Genomic DNA, 22,452 nt, shown 5'->3' on the forward strand with positions numbered 1-22,452 from the left:
AAATTGTTCAGATCCCTGACCCAAACGTCAAAGACTTATAAAGGCCTTTTGACTCCAAGTGAAGAACACAACAGGCTGGCTGGTAGACTGGCACTGATGGGAGTAGGATGTCTGAGTGGTGTCACAGCTGTGCACTGTTCAGTGACTGCACTGATGGATACAATTCCATCTGTAGCTACAAGGGACTCGGTGGGACAAGAGAGATGAGCAAGCCCTGAGAGGTTGCAGAGCACCTGGTGCCACTATAAACTTCTGACGTTCTCGAAAAAGAAAATCTGGTTGCTTTGAGGCCATTTTTTTTCTCAGTCTGTAGAGAGGAAACATGCAATGTTCTATGAGCACGTGTTCTACAACTTCTGCTCTGCTTTTACAGGCTTACTTGCATGCATGCGCATGCACAGTCATGAGGCTTATGTTGTGGGGGAAATCTTTTCTCTCCCTTCTAGGCATTCTGCATGTGAGAATGATGTTAGAGAAGACTTGGCACTCAAGGAGGGGTGTTGTTGAATTTTTAGGATTCTTGTAGGACTCCTTTGACATCTTTCTGGAATGCACCCATCATAGATTTGGGGCCATTCATCTTACCTGTTTTGGAGTGGAATTATCCAACTTCTGGACCAAACTCTGAATGTACTAGAAAGATTTATCCCTAAATCTGTTCAGAGTCAGTAAATCCCTTCGGGTGTACATGCGGCCTCTGTCCAGTTCCCCCATGGTCAAATTTAGGTACGGATTGTCCAGAAAGGCGGAATAGAAGCTACTGTCTCACTTGTTTTCACTGATCCTTTGTGGCAAAAATGATTATGCATCTTTCAGTGTTTTAGAATTGGTGAAGAACAGTAATTTTTTGTCTCCTCAGATGTAGAAAGCGTTCCAGTATTTTGCCTAATGACCTAAAGGTTCAGGCTGAAGACAGATCTGAAGAAAGAGGAATACCGTTTTTTGTTAGCATGAGGCATGCTTTTGTTCCCTTCCCAGGTAATGCTCAGATCCTGCTCTGTGCCAGCTAACTGTTAAGAATATAGTTAACAAAAAATTCTAGAGCTAATGAAGAGTTAAGAATTGATGATAGTGTATATCTGAGTGAGGAGCCTACTTGGAAAACTAATGCAGTAGTTAGCATGCACTCAAAATTATTCACAAGATTGTAAAGGAGAGCGTTTCAACTGGGGAAAGTATTCAAATGTTCACACCTTCATTTCCTCTTTAAGAATACATATTTTTTTAAAGAGCTGTAGTTAGGCAGCTCTTAGGGTGCAATTTGTGTATTATCTAGAGTGTTCATCTTCTATCCAAATATCAGTTCTCATGTTGCCTGCCCTGGCTCAGTACAAGTCTACTGGTCTGGTCTCTGTGCTGATCATTCCTATCAGGTGCTAGACCTCTACGTAGACAGCTGGACAGATACTTCTCTGTGTGTTTTTGATGGATTTTAGATGTAGGGGCTGGGTGGAAAGCAGGCAGGCCTGGGCACTGGGGAAACAGGCAAGAATTTGTCTGATTTAATTTCTCCTACTTATTGGCACAATTTTCAGCAGTGGCAGAAGCAACCCTGAAAGGTATTTGCAAGAAAATGGAGACTGAGGTTGCATAGAAATAACTGTGGAAAACTTTCAACGCAGAAGGTGCAAGGGCAGCTTCAGTCCTTCTCGCTGTGGTGGTTATGCCTCTCTCAGGCTACCTCACATGAGTGAAAGTTCTGTGGTTTAGCAGCATGTGCTATATCCTCTTTGCACTGGTACCACCCAGGTGTAAATGATGGCAACCATCAAGTATAGGTGATTCAGGCCTTCAGTTTCTCAGAGGATGGAGGGTCATGTGGTTAGAGTGTTACTGGAGTAATTTATGAAATAATGATTTCTGCTACCTTCTTGACCTCAGGTGGCTTAATCTTGGCTGCCGATTACTCTCAGCTTGAACTGAGGATCCTTGCTCATTTGTCCTGTGACTGTCGACTCATTCAAGCCTTGAATGGAGGTACTGATGTCTTTAAGAGCATTGCAGCAGAATGGAAAATGATTGATCCCGAAGCTGTTGGAGATAGGACCAGACAACAAGCTAAACAGGTAATTTTTAGGAAAAAGATTCAGCAGCAGCTTTCTGGACAGGAAGATTCAGTGTTCAAAACATCAGGGAGTCACAATAGAATGGCTTCCCTTTGGGTTTGGCTGTGATTGTTCAGTAGTTGCATTGTATGTCCTCCCACTCTCAGTGCATTTCAGTTGGAGCTGTCTGGGTTTTGTGGGATGAGGGTGGAGAAAAGCGGTATGAATGGCCTGGACTCAGAGGTAGTCTCTTTTCTTGAATGTTTGCCCTTGTTCCTATATACTTGTCTTCCAATGAATCACATTCTGTTTTGGCTCTGCTTTCTCTGCATGGCTCACCATATGGTTGTGGTTCTTCACACTGTCCTCTGGCAGATTTGCTACGGAATCATCTATGGAATAGGAGCAAAATCTTTAGGCGAGCAGATGGGAATTGATGAAAATGAAGCTGCCAATTACATTGAATCCTTCAAATCAAGATACACAGGTTTGGATATCGCTGTTTGGGAGCTGTGTGGTGGTGGTTTGTTGTTTTTAATCCCTTCTCTCCATGCCTTTTCAAATCCTGAATTTGTTTCAGCCCTCTCCTACTCCTATCTCTTTTTCAAAGCTTTTAATTTTGAAAAAGTCCAGTGCATGAACACAGCAGTTTGATACTCCACAATGTTTTACTCTACACTCTAGTTTTATTCATCTTTAGGACCTTGTTGTTTGCTTATTAGATTAATTTTTTTTTAATTAATTAATAAGCCCTAGGGATTCATTTTGAAGTTCTTAACTGTCTGAGTAAGAAACACTCTTTTCTTTATTACAACACACAGCTTCAAAGGATATGCAATACAACTTTAGACCATACTTCTTACCATTTTTAAATATAACCATTTCTCTCTTCTACTCTTGTCTCCTGCTTTCGTTGAGTTTTAAACTGTTTTGCATATAACCCTTCCATTTTTATGTAGCTGCTCTGAGCAGCTCTCCCATGTTTTGTAAAAAGACATTGTTGCATTTCTAAGAAGCATGTTAATTTTTAGGAAAGCTATAGAGAGATTAGAGCTGCAATCAGAAAATGAATGGCAAATGGGATGAGAGACAGCTAGCTCTAATCATAAAACTTGGAAATGAGCTGGAAAATTATGTTCTGAAAATTCAGGGTTTGTTTCTTTAGGAGGCAGATGCTGAGAAATGGTGTCCTTTAAGAGTCTGTTTAGTCTCCACTAATTACTGGATAGTGTCTCCTTCGTGACCATTAGCAACAACTTCCTGCTTCCTCCCTCTTGGTACACGTGCATATACATGAACTCCGTAATGTACCTTGTATTGTAACTTCACTTCTTATGAATTTTCACTTATATTTATTGCCAAGCTGACATGCTAAATTACATACCGAATGAATTGACTAATACCGTCAGTCTTGGCCTTGAATAGCTCATTTTATGTTTTGTAAACCTTGGAAAGAAACTGTCTGAATTTAACTTTTTCCACTTTAGTGCAGTTGTTACCTGAACTTGCAGTGAAAGGGATCTTCCCTGTCTCACTTTGCTTTGACCTAAGTTTCTTTTTAACACTCTTGGTGATTCACTCCTTCCCTTGCAAAGTGCAGGTGGGTGAGTTCCTTTCATCCTAGAATCTGAAGTGAAAAGTCTGAAGTCAGGCAGCCTGAGGCATCAAGGGCTTGGACTTCTGCTTTCAACTTACTCCCTCCCTACTACTTGCATTTGCAGTGCTGGTCCAGGTCCTGACCTCGCCATTATCAATAATACACGTATGATCCTCTGTGCCTGGGTGCTGTGCAGAACGGACTTCCTACCTCCTTCTGCACAGCCAGATATCCTGACATTCTGCCCTCTCTTCCACCTCAGAAGTCTTAATGGGTTTCCCAGCAGAGCTGCAAATAGGCTGAATGAGTGATCGTCTGCCCTTGTCCACTGACAGGCTCTAGGAAATGTAAAGAATTATCTTTGTGCTGCTTGGGTGTCCTAGACTGCTTTCAGTGACCCCAGTGAGAAGTCAATATGGAATGTCAGTTGTATTAGGGAAAACTTTCTCTTTCCTTTCACAGGGATTCAGCAATTCTTGAGGGAGACAGTGAGGAGCTGCAGAAGAGATGGGTTTGTGCAGACCATCCTGGGAAGACGGAGATACCTGCCAGCTATCAAGGATCCAAACCCCTACAGTAAAGCTCATGTATGTTGAGTGCAGTAGTGCAGTACCCTTTTTTATTTGAATTTTTTTTTTATTATTGTTTAAATTTCTTTTTAAAGTATTAGATTTCTTTGCATATCCATACTTGCAGTTTTACAGGGTCTATGAGCCATCTTGGTCATGACCTTCCACTTCTCACTTAGTTCATTGTTCCCTCAGTTATTCTCTGAATAACAGAGCTTTTGTCATGGTCTGCTTGACGTAAGTCTTCTGTGACTGGGTGTACAGCTGTCATCACTGTGCTAACCTAACTTCAGAACTCCCACGTTGGAACCAGAGTGAGTAATTTATTGAAATAAGTGGACATGATTTTAAAAAGCCTCCGCACAGTGATGTGCTTTAACTCTTCAGGCTGAGTTGCTCCCACTCAGCAGTCTTTGTATGTTATATGCTGTCAGCACTTGAACAAAAAAGAGCATTTAAGTCCTATATTTTCCTTTTCTTATTTCCCCTCAAAGGAAAATTGCTCTAACTTGTTAGATAAATACTTACTTAATATACGCCTTTGCACTGGCATTATTTTTGTTAAGGTCATTTCGGACACATCTGTCATAGACTTTACTTCTGTAAGAGTGAATTGAGTCCCTGGGGAGATGTTGGCGCATTTCTCTGGGGAGGAAGCATTACACTCCTCAGTAGGAAGCTGGATCAGGTTGTGTGGAATTAGACTACAGTGGAAGAGGTAGGAAGTGGGGGAATTTGTACTTCAAGTAGTTGAAAGGGAAACAAGGAGACTTTAAAAAAAAACTTTTGAGATGATTTGACTATTGAATCTGAATCATACTTCAGCATGAAACTTTGCAGATGCACCTTCTGTTCAACTTTGATTTATTCTTTAAAATCACATTGAAGACCAGTTAATGAATTATCTTCACTTTCATTTCAGCTTCATTATAACTTTTTGCACACATTTCAGCTCTAATCAAAGAGAGAAGAACCTTTGAATACAGTTTCCTCGACTGAGGAGGGGATTATAGAGAGGTCTGCCATGTTTTTGCACAGCTGAAATACTATGGCAGTCAAGGTTCACTGCAGTAGACTGGATTATTAGTCCATTAAGTCCAGCTTCTTGCCTTTGGTTATCCATTCCTGATAGTACTGAAGATAGGATTGTTGAAGATAGGATACTGACTGGAGGGCTGGAGCACCTCTCCTATGAGGACAGGCTGAGAGAGTTGGGGTTGTTCAGCCTGGAGAAGAGAAGGCTCCGGGGAGATCCAATTGCGGCTTACCAGTGCCTGAAGGGGCCTACAGGAAAGCTGGAGAGGGACTGTTTATCAGGGAGTGTAGTGACAGGACAAGGGGTCATGGGTTTAAGCTGAAGGAGGGTCGATTTAGATTAGATGTTAGAAAGAAATTCTTTACAGTGAGAGTGGTGAGGCACTGGAACAGGTTGCCCACAGAAGTTGTGGAGGCCCCACCCCTGGAAGTGTTTAAGACCAGGCTGGGTGAGGCTTTTGGCAACATGGTCGAGTGGAGGGTGTCCCTGCCCACAGCAGGGGGGTTGGAACTAGATGGTGTTTGAGGTCCTTTCCAACCCAAACCATTCTAGGATTCTATGATAGGCAGAAGTGTCTCATGGTATTTGGATTAACTGTGAGATTTTTTGGCTTCTCATGAAACTATTACCGTGTGTGTGCTTCTCCCTCTTGTGGCCTGTGACTTTTGCAGCTAATTACCCTTGATACTAATTTTAATTTTGTGGAAATCCTGCTTTTCTCAGTCACTTGGAGAAATTTTCTGTCTGAAGCTAGTCTAGAATGTCTCTTTCTTTCAGGCAGAAACTCTTTATCTGGAGGTTTTACTATGCCTGTATTTGGCCATGTATTTATTATTTTTAATGAAGTACATATCGCATGCTGGATTTGATTTATTTTTTTTGGGTAGGTTTTCAGAACAACTATCTCTGTTTAGGCAGAGCGACAGGCTGTGAATACAACTGTTCAGGGATCTGCTGCAGACATTGTCAAAACAGCCACCGTGAACATTCAGAGACGCCTGGAAGCTTTCTCCTCTGCGATCAAGTCCCATGGGCATCTGGAGAGCTCCTTCCAGAGAGGTAAGACCGGTATGCTCCCCTCTTCCTTGTACACTAGATCAAAACTTTCAGTGTTACTTATTAAAAAAAAAAAAAAAAAATTGCCTGCAAAAAAAAGTTAGGGGTAGGAGACATTTAATTTCCTGATAGTGGTAAGTCTGTGTGTAATGGGCAAAAAAGTCATAAGGAAGGAGGAAGAGTGTCTGCTCAATACACAAACTAAAGCAAATGCTGTGATCAGATCAGAATCTCCAATTACCTCAAAGCACATCTTGCACAGGTTGGCAGTGGGAGTTCATATGTGCTGTGGTCTGTGATGCCACCACAGAATTGTTCCAAAGTAGGAAGGAGAAACCAAGCAGAAACTCTGGCTTCACAGGCAGTGAAAAGATAGAGTGCAACAACTTCTAGTTCCAAAAATACTTTTTTTTTTTTTTAGAATTAAGTCTGGAATTTGTTGGCTGGAATTTGATGTACAGAGACTCCATAAAAGCATTATCTGAAGCACTTATGAGCATAAATTTCTTCTGGCTGCAGCTAGCAAATCTGTGCTGGGGTACTCATTCCCAGAGGAGTGCTATGAAGACTTTTTTTTTTAGCATCATGTAGACAGTGTTTTGTTCATCAGTCATATATTTTTAGAAAGACAACTTAAGGGACGGAGTGCTATATTTCTTTGATAGTTCTTATGCTTCGACTGAAACATGAAGCTGTCTTAATATGAAGAGTCTGATGTGTAGGACTGAGAAGGAAAACTAAATAATTAATTGCCGAACCTCTAAAAATAGGTCAAGGAGTTTTATTTTAGAGAGACAAGGCTCAGAGGTCTGCTAAGAGTAGAAGGCATGTGCTCAGCAGAACTTTCCAGCCCTTCTAGGAGCAGCACCTACTGACCTTTGGCCAATGTAATTGTAGGAAGGCAAGCAGATGCATTTGTGACAGGTTTTCCTCCTCTGATACTAGCTGTTTCAAGAGCTGGAAGGAATTCTCTTCCAGCAAGTTATAAATGCCTGTACCATCAGAGAAGCATGCTGCATCATGTGGCTTCTTCAACATTGCTGCTTCAGTGTAAGGCTTGTGTGAGGAGCTGATGATGCTGTGAAACCCTTCCTGTAGATGTGAACTGGAGTCCTCCTGTTAGCTAACCTGAGAAATAAATAACTTTTGAGTGTCTGTGTGTGAGGTTGTGTTTGTTTATTTTTTTAAAAAAAGCTTTTACCATGGAACGGTTTGTTCAGTTGTATTTTTGTCAGGCAAGGCCTACCAGGATCCTGTTTTTGTCAGCTGCTTACTTGTTTATTCAAAAACTGCTCTTTTTTTTTCTTTCCTTTTTTTTTAATCAGGAGTAGTAGCTACAGTTTCAGATAACTGCATTTGGGAGGAGGCTTGCTGCCTTTTTAGACTAGCCATTAAAATGATTTTTGAAGAAAAACAGAATCCTAATTCTATTGCCAGAAGAGAACATTGTAAACCAACTTCTGATTAACTTGACACGATTTTGTTTAAAATTTACTTTTAAAACAGATGGTTCAGGAGATGCAACTGTCTCTTGTTTCTGTTCTGATTCATATCATTATAATGTAAGGCTGAAATGTTTATATCTAAAATGCTTTTCATTAACATTTTTCCCTCAGTAGCTGTACAAATATTGATAGAATAGTAATGTTTTGTGGTTTTATCTGTAGGCATGGGCTGTTTCATTTTAAAGTTCTGCATGTTCTTTTTCTCAGCATTAGGAATGTGTGAGGGTTTTTTAATTACAGGAAACATGCCTTTGCGTAATGGTCTCTAACGAACTGTGCTCTTCACCTTTGTAGGAAGGCTAGCGAGGAAGAGAAACAGAGGGATGTTACATCCCATCAGCGGAGGTTTCTTTATCCTCCAACTCCATGATGAGCTCCTCTATGAAGTTGCAGAGGATGATGTCATCCAGGTACAGCCAAGCAGTTACTTTTTCAGCTATCTACTGCACGATGATGTTTCAAAAAACCCTTCCTTCTAGGGGCTCAGGTTCTCTTCCCTGGATCCTCTCTGCTGTGTGCTAAAAGGTCTGTGAAGACGATGTTAAATTGGATGAAGAATGATGTTTATATTCTCGATTCCTTTATTTTCAGACTCCAGTTCATTTTTCTAATGTGTGCTGTGCTGCTTAGAGTAGCAGTTCATGCAACTTCTCTGCAAGACTTCATGAGTGAAGTAGCTTAATATTGTTGACAGGTGTAGGGGGAAGTTTTTCCTTGTTCGGCGGTGTTTTTGTCTCCCTGTTTATACTTGTGTCTTCTGGTGCCTAACTCAGAACATGTATTGTTACAGCTGTGGTTTGTACTCTGCATAGGGAAAGGAGGATTCCTTGCTTTTGTTACTTTTTTCCTCATTCCCTACCTACCTGTCTTTCTGGTAGGAGCGTTATGGTGCTGGTTAGCAGCACAGTACACACAAGAAATGTGCTGTGTGGACTTAAGGTACCTTTCATGTGCATGTGTGTCTCTGTGCATGCTCATCCACTGTGAAGGGCGTTCCTGTGCCTGGGCATAGTGATGTCTCTGCGACCGCTTTTGGTAGCACGCGTTTTAGCCTTGGGTTGGCAGCTCGCTGTTTTCCCAAGCCCTGTGCACAAACGCAGGGAGGCTCCCAGGGCATCTTTCCATAGCTTGGGGGGTGTCTTTCTCCCACTTCTGGTCTGTGCATACACATCTATAATGACAAAGGCCCATTTCTTGACAGCAAGTAGTAACTCCTAGTCTGAGAGAGCTTTCAGCAGTAGTGACTGGCCTGAGCATTTTCTTTTTTTTTTTAATGTTCATTACGAACAAAAGATTTAATACTTTTCTCTTGAATTTCAGCTCAAGCTTCTGTTCGTTTTGCCAGCTCTGTTCCGACGTCTGCTGCCTCAATCCACGCAGGCTGGTTTAGAGATGAAAAAGCTTCTAATTTTCTTTCTGTAGAAAACTGAAATCCCCGAGTCTAGGCTTTTATGTCTTTAGATACTGAGTCCAAGTTATCACAATGTCCCCAGAAGAGCTTGGATTTGCTTATTATTTGTTGTATTATATTTTTTTCATTAACAACCTCAACTTCAAGGGAAATTATTACCAGCTTTTCTAACTGCCTTCAGATATAGACACAACCGTGTCCTCGGCTGCATCAAAAGCAGTGTGACCAGCAGGTCGAGGGAGGTGATCCTGCCCCTCTACTCCGCTCTGGTGAGACCCCACCTGGAGTACTGTGTCCAGCTCTGGGGGTCCCAGTACAAGAGAGACATGGAGCTGTTGGAGAGAGTCCAGAGGAGGGCCACGAAGGTGATCAGAGGGCTGGAGCACCTCTCCTATGAGGACAGGCTGAGAGAGTTGGGGTTGTTCAGCCTGGAGAAAAGAAGGCTCCAGGGAGATCTAATTGCAGCTTACCAGTACCTGAAGGGGCCTACAGGAAAGCTGGAGAGGGACTGTTTATCAGGGAGTGTAGTGACAGGACAAGGGGTAATGGGTTTAAGCTGAAGGAGGGTCGATTTAGATTAGATGTTAGAAAGAAATTCTTCCCTGTGAGAGTGGTGAGGCACTGGAACAGGTTGCCCACAGAAGTTGTGGAGGCCCCATCCCTGGAAGTGTTTAAGGCCAGGTTGGATGAGGCTTTTGGCAACCTGGTCTAGTGGAGGGTGTCCCTGCCCACAGCAGGGGGGTTGGAACTAGATGATCTTTGAGGTCCCTTCCAACCCAAACCATTCTAGGATTCTATGATTTCTGTCCATAGACTTTCTGGGCAGTCACCTAAACCAGCATATGTACACAAGGCATGTTTCCTAGACTCAGACGTGCTTTGTGTGTGCCAGATTTGCTTGTTTTTCAAGGATTTCTGTCTAGCTGAGACAACAGGGTACACTTACCCCTTTGAGTAATTGTTTTGAGGGCCAGAAAGGATTTTTTTTTTTTTGTGTGTGATATTGCCTGCTGTCCTTTCAGATGCACCATTAGAATTATCCTATAGTGGAAGGATCTGGGTTGGAAAGGATCTCTCGAAGTCTCTCCCTCTTAAGCCTACACTCAAAGCAGGGCCTGAATTAATTAGTCCTTCTGAATTACCATATACCTTTTAGTAAAAAAGAAGCAAGCATTTCTTGGTTTCTGTATTGGTGAGGGGTCTTTTTATCTTACTGGCACCAAAGCTTTATTATACTGTAAATCATGTATTTCTCTGCTGCAAGAGCAATTTTTATTCAGGCAAGTTAGTTTGGTCACGTGCCTGATCCTGGCTCTGGCTTATTTTCAGCTGCTGAAGTGCACAACAGAAAACTAAAAATATCTTTCCATATATCTAGGAGTTTGTGTTCCAGTCAGAGTAGCCTTACAAATGGTTTGTAAGAGAAACAACACTAGTGATGGTTCTGTTTTCATTTGCAGTCTATTAGTGAGCTAGCTTGCCTCTTTTAAAAGACCACATTGGGGTAATACCTGTTTTTTCTTGTGGTAAAGGTGTGAAATGCTAGGGATCAGGGCTTTCCTAGTCTGTGCAGAACACTAAAGTGAAGGTAGGGAGCTTTCAGAGCTTATCACAATAGCAAGACTGTGATAATATTGCCAAAGATGGTAGAAAGAGGGTTGACCTTCTACCTGTTGAGCTGACCCTGGCAACGTGGAATTAGGTAGGAACATAAAGGTATGGACTAGATTAGGAATCAAAGGATGCTTCTAAACTGCTTGGTTGTTCCCAGTACATCTATGTTTTTAAGGTGCCCGGTATTCCTCCAAGCACATTTTAGCTGACCATTGAGAACCCTGGAAACAGTGCTGTTTGCTTAATGTACAGGAAATTCAGAGCCCAAAGACCCCCACGGCGTTGGCCTGTGTCCTGTCTCATCCCATCTGCTTCCCCAGGAACCTCACACAGGTTTTCGTGTCTCCCCTGCAGCTGCTGTTCTAGGTGTAGCAGCCCTAACCTGATGTTCCTCGCTGGTGGAGGGATTCTCAGAGAATCTCCCTCTGTATAGTTCATGTTTCTTTTGAAATACCAGGCCTCAAACTTGATCAAGGCTGGGGTGGTTTGAATAGAGTGGAAAATTGGTTTGTGTGTCACACAAGCAATATTTTCTGTGTTCCAGAATCGCATTTGCTTGCTTTCTCACAACAGTGTGCCTTGCTTAAGCCCTGTTCAGTTTTTAATGTCTGATAACCCCATTTTTTTCCTGCCCAGGCAGTTATTTTTCATCCTATCTTTGAACAGTAGATTATTTCTATCCTAGTTCTCTACCCTGCTTCTTTATACTCTGTACTCGTCTGTACTGAATTACATCCTATTTCAAAGCATTTTTCTAGGTTATCAAGATCACTTTGAAATGCGGTTTGTAAGGGTGTAGTGTTTTGGAAGACAAATCTCCCCCTAGTTCTTAATGCTGTTGTAAACTCTTGTGCTGATCTCCTCAAATCCCTCCTCCATTCCCCACTAAAAACTGCGGAGGAATTTCTACTGTGGATACCTGTGAGGGAATTACGAAAATGCACGGAAGGGTCAGAAAGCTTGAGTAGTTCCTGCACTGACACAGTGGCCTCTAGCTGAGGTGAGGAATCACAATAATTTCAAAGCCTCTTTTTATTCTGCTGTGGAAAGGTTTGTGGGATGGGTGTGGACTGAAAGATTAATTCAAATAAGCAATCCAGGAGGAACACCGTTCTTTGCCTGTGGTGTGTTTGGTTTGTGTCTTGCCGTCAGTACATAGCAGTTTTCAGAACAGACTCCACAAAACACTTAGAATTATGCAGCTGGGTGAAAGAGGAGACTCTGCAGGACTCTCAAGTATTTATGGAAACTTAATCTTGCCTTGTTTCTAAGTAGTCTTCAACAGTGCGGAACCATTCACAACTCTGTGCTGCATAAAATGTTACTGGCTTTATACAGTTTCTCCATTCAGAAAGCCTAATCAGGATTAAAATGTTTGGTTGCATTCCCATCAGTGGTAAGTCAGGGCAAATAAACACAGAAGAGGAGGACTCCAGGTGTACAGCCACCCCAACTATTGAGAAAAAAACAGCATTGAAGTTACACGTACATCTGATGTCTTGCCTTTACTTGTAGGTCGCTCAGATTGTCAAGCATGAGATGGAAAACGCCATCAAACTCTCGGTAAAACTGAATGTTAAAGTGAAGATTGGACCTAGCTGGGGAGACCTGCAGGACCTGGAGCTCTGACATGAAATGCAGAGGCGGAAGGCACCATGGACTGGGTAGGGCAAGAGCTGGCGACAGACCTGCGCGTGGCGTGATCCTCCCGTGTCGTTTTTCTACAGACATTGTTGACAGCTGCCGTCTGAAAGGTGTGGTGGAAGCTGGTATGAATTCAAGCCGAACCCTTCAGAGGTCAGATGGTGCAGCGAAGCATGTTTACAGAACTGTGAAACTATTAATTGCTAAAAGCACAGTATTTAAATGAATTCTGTCAAAATATGTTTGAACTTGTAATTTAAAACAAAACCCCAAAGCCTAATGAATTTATTACAGATGAAATAAGCTGGATTATTTTATTAAAACAAGGTGCAAAGATAATTTGGCAGTTCTGGTGTGTAATTGTGTCTAGAACAAAAAAAAAAAGGTCATCGTGTTTGCGCTTACTGTTGAATTTTACAGGCCTCTGCTAGGATCATTTTGTACTGAATTCTGCTGCTGATATTCAGGTGGCTTTACTGCTTGCTGGATTTCTCCTTGAGCAGCTGTGCAGCATTCACAGTGAGTGGAACCAGGGCTTGGTTGGCCTCTGACTTTTAGGGAAGCGTTTTGGTGACTGATTGCCCTAATTCATCCTACTGCTACCTTGCAAACGAGAGGGGTGTTGTCTGGACTCTCTTACAGTTAACACAAAATCACCAGCAAACCCATTCCTTTTTAAAGAATGAAACCCAATTTACTGGTTAAAAACTTAACGTCAATTTGTATTTTTGTGAAGAAAAAACAAAACCTCTCAGTCTGGCCAGCTGAAGTGACAGTCTTGCTGGTGTTAGCAGTCTGGTGCTAGAGAGGTGTCAGTGAACGGTGGTGGGTGACCTGTGGATCTTCATTCAGAGACCCGTCTCCTAGGGAAGCCTCATCCTCTGCCTGTTGGTAGCCTCACTAAAAAACCGCTCAGATTTCCCCTGCGCTTTGCCTCAGTGGCTTTGACTCCAATCCTCGTGATCAGGCAGACAGTTTTTCTGGGAGTTTGGGCTCGTCAAGCTGAGCTGGTCCCAAGACTGACTCAGGTCAGCTGCTGGGATCAGATGCTTCAAAAGAGGGGGCAAGGAAGGAGCTCACAGGGAATTAATCTGCCACTATTTGGCATTACTCTCCTCACTAATACTTTCTGGTCTGGCTAAACCTCACATCACATGGTTTCGTTTCCCTTCCACATGGTTGCGATGGTTATACAAGTTCAGCTGGTTTTAACTCCATACAATGCCTGACCCGGAATTCTGTTATTTTTATTGTGTAGCCCTTGTATGTTACAAGAAAGGGAGGACAGATGCCTCCCGTCATCTTCTTTACGCCTCGAATTATATCATGTCTTCTGCAGTTCCTCCCTAATGTAAGCGATTTTTCACCTTTCCGTTCTTGCCTCCTGTGAGAAATTTTCAAGCCCCTAATTATTCTTTCTGAACTTCTGCTGGATCCTTTTTCAGAAGTGTGCTTTTGAAGTTGCCTTTATAACCTGATCTGAGAGGATGCACGCTTGGCTTTCAACAGCCCGATAGTGTGCTTGAGCTTCTTAACTTCAAATACGGCGGTTTTGGCGTGGCCGTTATCCTGACATCAGAAGTACCTGGCACTGAGGTTTCAAGAACATGGTGAGTTTTAAAAAGATATTAATGGGCCTGTGTACAAAAGGCCGCATTCTGGTCTCTGATCCACCACCTGCCTGTCGTGCAGCAAAACAGACCCGTGGTATTGAGTCAGAGCCCCAGGCGAGGATGCCTGGACTGCCCTTCTCAGCACCGACTTGGCCTTTTTTCCTGTTTCATGTTTCACTTTATGCTGAGATTTTCTGTTTCTTTCCTGCCTGCTGTATACTGTGGTTTTCTACCACCCCTGTCACCTCATGGCTGAGCTCTTTATCCACAGCATTCGGTTGACAGTTGTTTCTTAGCTTATTAAAGCTTTTGTTATTAACAGATCTGAGCCTTGGCACCCTGGTGTCTGACCATTTGTGTGCTCTGCCTGTGAAGATGCTGGGTTGGACTTATTATCAATTCACATGGCCTAATGATTTCCTGTCCCTGGGTGTCATGTGGTGACACACCTGTGCTGTATTTCAGGCCTCACCGGAGTTGCTGTAATTTGAGTTGCTTGTTCTTTGGCACACTACGATATTTTCCTCCCAGATACTGTCTGTAGAATTTCAGAAGGATGGATGTCATGCCTATTTCCCAACAAGCTCTCTAAACAGGGGTGATGCTAATCAATAAGGGGATTGACACAGAACTAAACCTATTTTGCTAAGCAAACTCTATGAGTTAATTTTAATTAAGTAGTAATTTGGAGCAAATGAGAAGATAAAAGGTGGCCACTGCTCTGCGAGTGAAGCGGCTGCGGCGTTTGAGTCATGGTATTAGAACTGGCTCTGAGCTGTTGTTGCCTGATTGCTGCTATTTACATTCCTTGATTCTGATTAGACCTGAACTATTAGTGAGACTAAGCAGGGGAAGCAGAAGAGAGCTTAGGTCAGGTAAGCAGAGGCACTGCTTAGAACTACGCAGAAGAGGGTACCTGCTATTTTCTGGTAGAATGAGGTTGGCTGCTTGCATTACTAACTTATTTTTGCCTGTGGGCCCCTTCCCCCCCCATCTCTGATGGGCTGAGGCCTGTGCTTAGTTGGAAACTGGGCTTTTTTTCTAGTTCAGGACCCAATAACCAGAGTGCAGGTTACTCTCTGTCTTCTTGTAGACAGGATGGGATGCATGTGATTGTGTTTGCTCTGTGTTCCTCAGCTGGTTTGTGTGTGTGTCTCTTTGCAGTCCACTCCTGCCTCCCGTTAGCTGGCACCACACAGTACATGCAGTAACACGCGTGGTCCGGCAGCCCGAGAAGACGACAGATGAACACTGCAGAAGGAGTAGGAGTCAGGTTTGTTACAGCAGCCTTGTTACTCAGTGTGCGCGGAACTGCTGCTGCAGCCTAGTCCCGCCTTGTGCCCTGCGCTGCCCTTGCCTGGCTGCTGCACCAGCAGGTGGGTGTCTGGCTGCCAAAAGAAATTGGGTGGGATCCAGTCCTGACAAATACCTGTGGTCACCAGGAACACCTTGTCTTCACACCAGGTGAACCTGCATGACCCAGCTCCTTGCAGGGAAGAGCCTGTGCCCTTTGGCTGCTGAGCAGCCTTGTTCCATTCGGTTCCTATCTGCTTTCTCTTCAAAATGACTCAAATTTCGATCCAGCCTACTACTGCTATTGGGCAGAACTTCCCTGGACTCAGTAGCAGGAACGCCTGCCCTTGAGGTTTGATACAGCTACTCAGTCCTTTTCCTCACATGCAGACCACAAGCTTGTTTTGCTTTGGACTTTCTGTTGCAGCTTTCCTTCTACTCCCATCTACTGAAAGTGCTCTGGGTGCTTTCTTGTAGCTGGGCAGAGGTAGGAGAGAGGCAGGTCACAAAAGATGACATACACATAATCTTATCTTATTCAGTCCTTTTGCCTTTCCCCCATGGTATTTGCATTTTATCAAGAAGAAAGTTGTAGTTTTTTCTGTTTTTTTTTCTCTAAGTCCGTAGCTGAAAAGCGGGAGCTGGAAGCTCAGTAGCTTTGGCTGACGTTTCTGAGCCTCTCCTGGCAGAGCAACTCAATCGTGTTGTTGGTCAGTGCCCTTTGACGAGCTCGCTTCTGCCCTTCAGTGAGATTTCAGCTCGTAGGTGACTGTTTTTACCATGAGGGGGAAGTGAGGTGAAGGGCTGAGAAGCCCAGGTACCAAGGCTAGTGTTCTGGGGACTGGTGTTACAATGACGAGCGGCATGTGAGCTGCCTGCAGTAAGGCGTAGGAGCGTTAGCTGGGGACCAGGTTTTGTCCCTGCACAAGCTGCTGGAGGAAGGGAGGTGGCTGTCCCCACCCCAGCAACAACCATGGCTGCATTTTTCTGTACATCTGAGTGAGTTAGTGTAAACTCCATCCAAGGGCTGGAGCCGTGCACTTTTGAAATACTACAAAGAATCTAGGAGTAAATGTTGAAAAAAAGAGAGATCTACACCAACTAATATCAATTCTTTCCTTTATTGTCTTTCCCTCTTTTTTTGGTTTTTACTGGGGACTCAAAACAGCCTCAGTTAAAGATGCCTTAATTTTCCTTTTGTGACACTGATTTAGGATACCTGTGGAAACAGGACACGGTTAGCGCAGGAGTGTGTGGTTCACCCCAGATTAGCCTTCGGTCTGAAATACAGGTAATGACTCATTAACAAACCCAACATGTATTCTGTACACATTTCCTTGACACTGAATCTGAATATTGGCGGCTATTTAAAAAAGTACAACGTTTGATTTGTTGATTTAATCACAAAACAAAACACATGAATGGAAACACTCATTTACGTGACTATTGCTTATACACCTACGATGAAGAGTTGACTACAAATGGCCACACGTAGTTCCTTAATGAGAGAGAGTGTGTTCTTACCGAAACCATACCAAGGCAACCCCCCCCCCCCCCCAACCCATTCAAGACTGAAATAAATATACTGTGCTTGAATTCACCTTTAGGTTAGGGAAAAGGATATATGGAGGGGCAGGGTATGTAAGGGCCATAATTAACTGAAAACTGGCTTTTTTGACTGTGTTACAATGCACAGAGTTTATAAATGGAGGAGCTATTAAGCCGCAGTGTTTTCTTCACTTGTTAAATTGTGTGCTGAAAATAATATTGTATGCATATCTTCATTACAATGTACACAGTGTGGTGTGAAAGGGCTTCTGTAAAAAAAGGAGTATGATGTAAATGGTTTTAGAGAATTTATTTATGTGATAATTTTATATAATATGTGTAGTAAGGTTCTGTTAAATATTTGTGTAAGAAGCTATATTCTGGTAATATAGGGAAAGTCTAATTGATGTCTAGTTGAACTGTAGAGCTGTAAAGAAAACCAAACCTTAGAAAATAGGTCATTATACAAAACAAAACCTGATTCTCAAATTTTCCTTTATCTTGTCTTTTAATTCAAGACATGAAGCGTAAGTTAAAACTCTAGGAATGGATTTTAGTCTTTTAAATAAAATAGCTGGTACTTCATTGAAGACTTGCCAACTGTGAAAATGTATATAAAAATAAATAATAATCTAATGTATTTTTCCGTGTATACTCTGCTTATCTGCAGCTCTGTGCATAAGTTGAAACACATCTGGTCAGACCTGGGGGGGGTGCGCGCGCGCGCTGTTGGATGGTCTGTGTGTCTGTTTTGGATGTGCTTGTGATTGAGTACTCCTGTAAAGAAGGTGAGGGAACAGGGTATCCAGATGAACAAAAAGCATTTTAAATTGAAGAAATATTTCCAGCCAATTTGAGCTATTGTTACTGAGGATTGCAATGTTGACGATACCTCTAAGTTTAGGATTTTGCTTGAGGTGGTGCTGCCTTAGCGGGAACGGTGAAAGCACATGAGTTCAACACCCAGCGACAGCTGTTGCCCTCAGTTTTTCTCACAGCAGGTCAGGTCAGATGCTGTGCTCCTTGCTCAGAATGCCACAGCTTTATTCCTTTAGTAGTCGTCAGGTCAGGCCTTTCAAAAATCCCACACTCCCCCTCATTTCACAATAAATCAACCAGGCAAGAGTTTGTTTTTTCCCTCCCTCATTGAAGTTTTTAAGTGAAGTTTGGTTTGTTGTTTGGTTTTTTTGTTTTTTTTTTTTCCCCCACATAGATGATAAATTTTGATAGAAAGCATTTAACAGTGTGCACTAACAAACTTATACAACATATACATTACATATATATATTTTTATATATAGTATGTTCTATATACAAACATATACAACTTTTTAGATCTCTACAGACTACAAGAAAATTGATAATTATAGTCACAAGTGGTGAACTGAACAGAAATAGTCATTTGTAACTGTCTGGAAATATGTAAAATATACGAGAGTGGAAAGCACGATACAGCTGTGACTTGATGGGGAGTACTAGAGAAAAGTTACTTAAAAGTTTAGTATTAAAAATTGTAAGTTTGAGGGCTGCTAGATTCTCATTTTTCTGTTGCATAAAAATGCAAATGGAAATCTACTGACAGGTTTGTCCCCCGCCCCCGGTGTTAAGCTAGAGACTGTTGGCAGCCAAAGTCAGTCAGGCGCTGTGTAAATGACTTGTTGAAGACACTTTTCTCTCTGGGTGTGCTGTAGTGCTTAGCGAGTAAAAGTTGCTCTTAAGCTTTTTATATTTGGTTCTTACACGGGCGAGCGGGCGCTAGCTCCAGCCCGAAGACATTTCCACTGAAATCAAGGTAACGGGGACTTTTGCAATGTTAGCCACCCACGTGAGGTATACCCGAAAACTTACGCAGAACCAGTAGCTTCCTTGTCGTGGCAATGAACTGACTGCTGCCTTGGCCCCGCACCATGCACCACTGCTGACCCAGGCTGCGTTGTTAAAGACTGACTGTGTCACACCAGTTCATAGTGCAAACTGGTGCTGTGCTAGAACTGGCACTAGCGCTGCCTTTCCATCTGCACAACCAGCCTGGGGCAGAAGCCAGCGTGGACTTGGGTACAGCGCCAACAGTGGTAGGGCGGCCTTGGCCCAGTATTAATGCAGCCTGCTTTGCTTCTCTGTACAAGCAGAGAGGGCAGGAAGAATAAGGTCGATAAAGCTGGCTGGAGGGTTTGAAAGCTGCCCCAAATGATTTTGTTGCCCAGAGACCAGTGGCTTTGGAGTACAGGCCAGAGCAAATATACATTTAAACAATTGCTGTAACATTGCTCTCATTTATTTCTTGCTCTAGGTGCCTGGTTACAGTGGTGCTTCCTCACACACACAAGTGGCCGGTTTGGTGACCTGGCTGCGGGAAGACCCACCCCAGCCCAGTTCCTGTTGGCACCAGAGAGGTGAGTTTGCTGTTTCCTCACACACCTGCACGCAGACATCCTCTCGGCTTGTGGACAACTCCAGTTCCTTACTGCTCAGCAGACACCTAAGCATTGCTTGGGCTTTGACTTTGCTCCCAACAAATTTCCACAGTTCTCACAATTATAGAGCAGTTTCTCCTGTGACAGAGAGGAACTTGTTGAGTCTCAGTTCCCAGATGAGCTAGACCTGTTGGGGCCATCATTTTGATTTTTGCCCACCAAGAAATGTTTATATCCTGTAAAGCATGAAATTTCTGTTGTGCTAACACTGAATTTAAAACTTGACACCTCAGATCTGTTCCAGCTTGTGCAGCTGGGCTGACTGTTAAGCCAAACTTCTGGACTGTACAATTTCCTGGGCTCCAATTTGTTGTAAGAAAAGGAAGGATATGGGAAAGGCATCTTTGAGAGATCTGAACACTGGGATGATATAAACACCAGTGAAGTTACGGTCTAGTTCGGAGGGGGATGCTGCCTGTCTGCATCAGTGTCTGTCAGGACTCCCAGAAGGGACAGAGGATGTCACTCATATAGAAAAATTTTAAATGCTCCTTTTCCACCTTTTCCTCACTTCCTTTTCTAATTTGAAACTATGTCCAGGCACATGAAAATAAGCTTTCAGTACCTTGTTTCCAAGCCCATCTTGGAAAAATTTCTAACTGAACGGTTGATCTGCGTGGCAGCAAGGCTCTCGTAGACTACTGTGGCTGCAGCACACTCATGGACTAGGACTCTATTTGCCTAGACAGTAATAGCTTCTACTTTCTGTTCTCTTCTGTAGCTCTGCATTAGAGAGTTTTCTGCAGAGTTCATTCTGCAGAACAAGCCACGCTGAAGGAGAAGCAAATTACCTTTAGCAATGTGAGCAGAAAAATCCATTGCCACTCACCCCTGGTGTCACTTTATATGCGTGCCAATTCAGCACCCTATGTTGACAACTGTTTTTCATGCTCCTCCCCAGCCCATCATTTTGTCTTGCTGCCGTGACCTCTCGCCCAGCTTTGGGGGGGTGGGAGGAGGGGGATGTTACTGTGCTGTTTCCTTAGCATAATTTCAACAGACTGCCTAAGAAAAAATACCACTGCTCTGCAGCTTCTGTGAGCAGAACTCAACAGGAGTCGCCAACTTGTAGCCCTGTGGCTTCCCATCTTGCCTTTCCTATCTTGAAGAAGAGCTCTCCTAAGCTGCTGAGAAATAAGGCAACTAAGTGCTACAGCCACCACAGGGATGAAAAATGCTGCAAGACCCCTTTCAAGGACAAGCAAGATGAATCTAGAGCACATTTTAAAAAGTACAGATAAGGATGTCATGTGCTCTGAATTGCAAAGAAACCATCTATGCTTATGTTTTAATGACATTTCAGATAGTGCCTGTCTCGCTACTTGAAAAATCTGTAAATTTGGGACATAGGATTTTGAAGTTAGTTATTCTTCTGGTAGCAGTTAAAGAGCACGGATTTCAAGCAAGGTTTTTCAAGGGAAATAAATAGCAGATAAGAAAATGTAGCTCACCTCATTTCTATGTTGACATGGTGGCAAACATGCTTGAAATGTACTGGCTTTTTGTAATGTCACTTTTAAAAAATAAAGATTTTTGCCATTTAAGTATTTTTTTTTTCCTCAGAATAGAAATAAATCCCATTTTTCTTCGGTCACAACATGCTTTCATTTTCTCTTTTTTTTTTTTTTAAGATGTCAAATTAGTCATGCAATGTTTTATAAGTGCATTAACATTCGAATTTGTACAGAGTATTTTTAACCAGACGCACTCCCCACAGTTCATACCTACAGCTTCTGAAAAACTACATGCCACAGTGATGGTTGAGTTCCTTTTGGAAAAAAAATTGGCTACTGCATGAGCCAGCTGTTAGAGTAAGTCCCTCTTGATTCTAGCTTCCATCTCATGGTCTTTAAAATTTCTCCTTGACTCCCACTGTGATGAATCCAATAATAGTAACAGGAAAACATCTTCTAGGAGAAAAAAAACTGTCTCTGGCCAGTGACTGGTAGAGTTGGGAATGAATGTTGCTTCCCTGAAAAGTGTTTTTAAAGCCACAAGCAGCTTCTTTGAAAGTCTAAAACTGGTACCACTTTTTGTCCTTATATTTCAGCATCACCTACAGAAATGGGAAACAAACAGACAGATATAAAACACTGCTCTGCATATGAGGTATCACACATGACCTAGGCTCGTTAACTGTCACAGACTTTGTAAGTAAAAAAAAGAAAGAGCAATGCAGTATGTTACTAACAGTATCATCAGGTCTTGATTCTACTGAGACCTTGTATTTAATTTCATAATTGCTACATTTTTAAAAAAAAAAGTTACCTGCTATTGCTGTTCATTACAAGATTTTTTTCCTGAGGAGCTTTAACTACTTTTCTTCTGCAAAAGGTACAGAGGTGTGGGAAGAACCAGGAATTTGGTTTTTTTACTCCAATACAAAGAAACTTATCTATGGCGCACAGCAGATATGTCCTGAATATATAAACTCTTTGCATTTCAGGGCACGTTCTTTCTGTGTATTTTTTGCCTCACACTTACAAAACCCAATAAAATTGTAAAGGTCTTGTCTGGAGATGTGATGCATTTTAAATGAAAAACATCCATTTTGGGAAGTATTCTTTAATGTTGTTTTATCTTCAAAGAAAAATCACTTTAGTTGATTGCCAGCCTTAAGAACGTGGGATGGGAGAGCTTTCCACTTCCAGCTCCAAGCACAGAATCTGTCTATTCCAGACAAGCCCTATTCTACATAACTGTACCACAGTGTTGTACTTGAAATGTTCTCCTCTTCTTCCCAGTAAGATCTGTAAAGGTTCCTATATACACATCCACCTACCTGTTTTCTGCCCTACTGCATATAGATGTGCTGCACTAAGTGGCTTTAAAAAAAAAAAAAAAATCGTAATGAATTAGTGAGAAAGGCAAGAGAGGATAAGTAAGTGCCATGTTCCAAATTCAGAGGCTACCAATGGATGCTCATTTGTGAAAATATGAAAGGGAGGGGTGCGCAATGGAAGTTCATTTTCGGCATTCTCATTGGGAGTGGGAAAAAGGGCGTCTCGGTTAACCTGAGTACACTTAAACCAACATGGCTGGGTGAC

General features: G+C 42.5%; 2 protein-coding genes across 8 annotated transcripts in view; one reads left to right on the top strand and one right to left on the bottom strand.

Annotated features, from left to right (window-relative positions):
* The window catches only part of POLQ (DNA polymerase theta), a 58,358-nt gene extending 44,021 nt beyond the window's left edge, over positions 1-14,337 (top strand). The window contains exons 24-30 of one of the 2 annotated variants that reach the window (XM_075764766.1): positions 860-978; positions 1,882-2,066; positions 2,421-2,532; positions 4,105-4,229; positions 6,162-6,306; positions 8,103-8,218; positions 12,349-14,337. In XM_075764766.1, coding sequence (XP_075620881.1) covers positions 860-978; positions 1,882-2,066; positions 2,421-2,532; positions 4,105-4,229; positions 6,162-6,306; positions 8,103-8,218; positions 12,349-12,462 — 916 coding nt within the window. In that variant the 3' untranslated portion in view covers positions 12,463-14,337. Of the gene's footprint in view, positions 1-859; positions 979-1,881; positions 2,067-2,420; positions 2,533-4,104; positions 4,230-4,406; positions 4,526-6,161; positions 6,307-8,102; positions 8,219-12,348 lie in introns of those variants that run through there. The other variant, XR_012837487.1, reaches the window with a different exon arrangement.
* Positions 14,338-20,969: 6,632 nt separating this feature from the next.
* The window catches only part of STXBP5L (syntaxin binding protein 5L), a 202,730-nt gene continuing 201,247 nt past the window's right edge, over positions 20,970-22,452 (bottom strand). For all 6 annotated transcript variants that reach the window (XM_075764835.1, XM_075764825.1, XM_075764817.1 and 3 more), the window contains one exon: positions 20,970-21,461. In XM_075764835.1, the coding sequence (XP_075620950.1) occupies positions 21,420-21,461 (42 nt within the window). In that variant the 3' untranslated portion in view covers positions 20,970-21,419. The remainder of the gene's footprint in view (positions 21,462-22,452) is intronic.

This window comes from Balearica regulorum, chromosome 1 (genome assembly GCF_011004875.1).
Source record: "Balearica regulorum gibbericeps isolate bBalReg1 chromosome 1, bBalReg1.pri, whole genome shotgun sequence".
Classification (NCBI taxonomy): Eukaryota; Metazoa; Chordata; class Aves; order Gruiformes; family Gruidae; genus Balearica; species Balearica regulorum.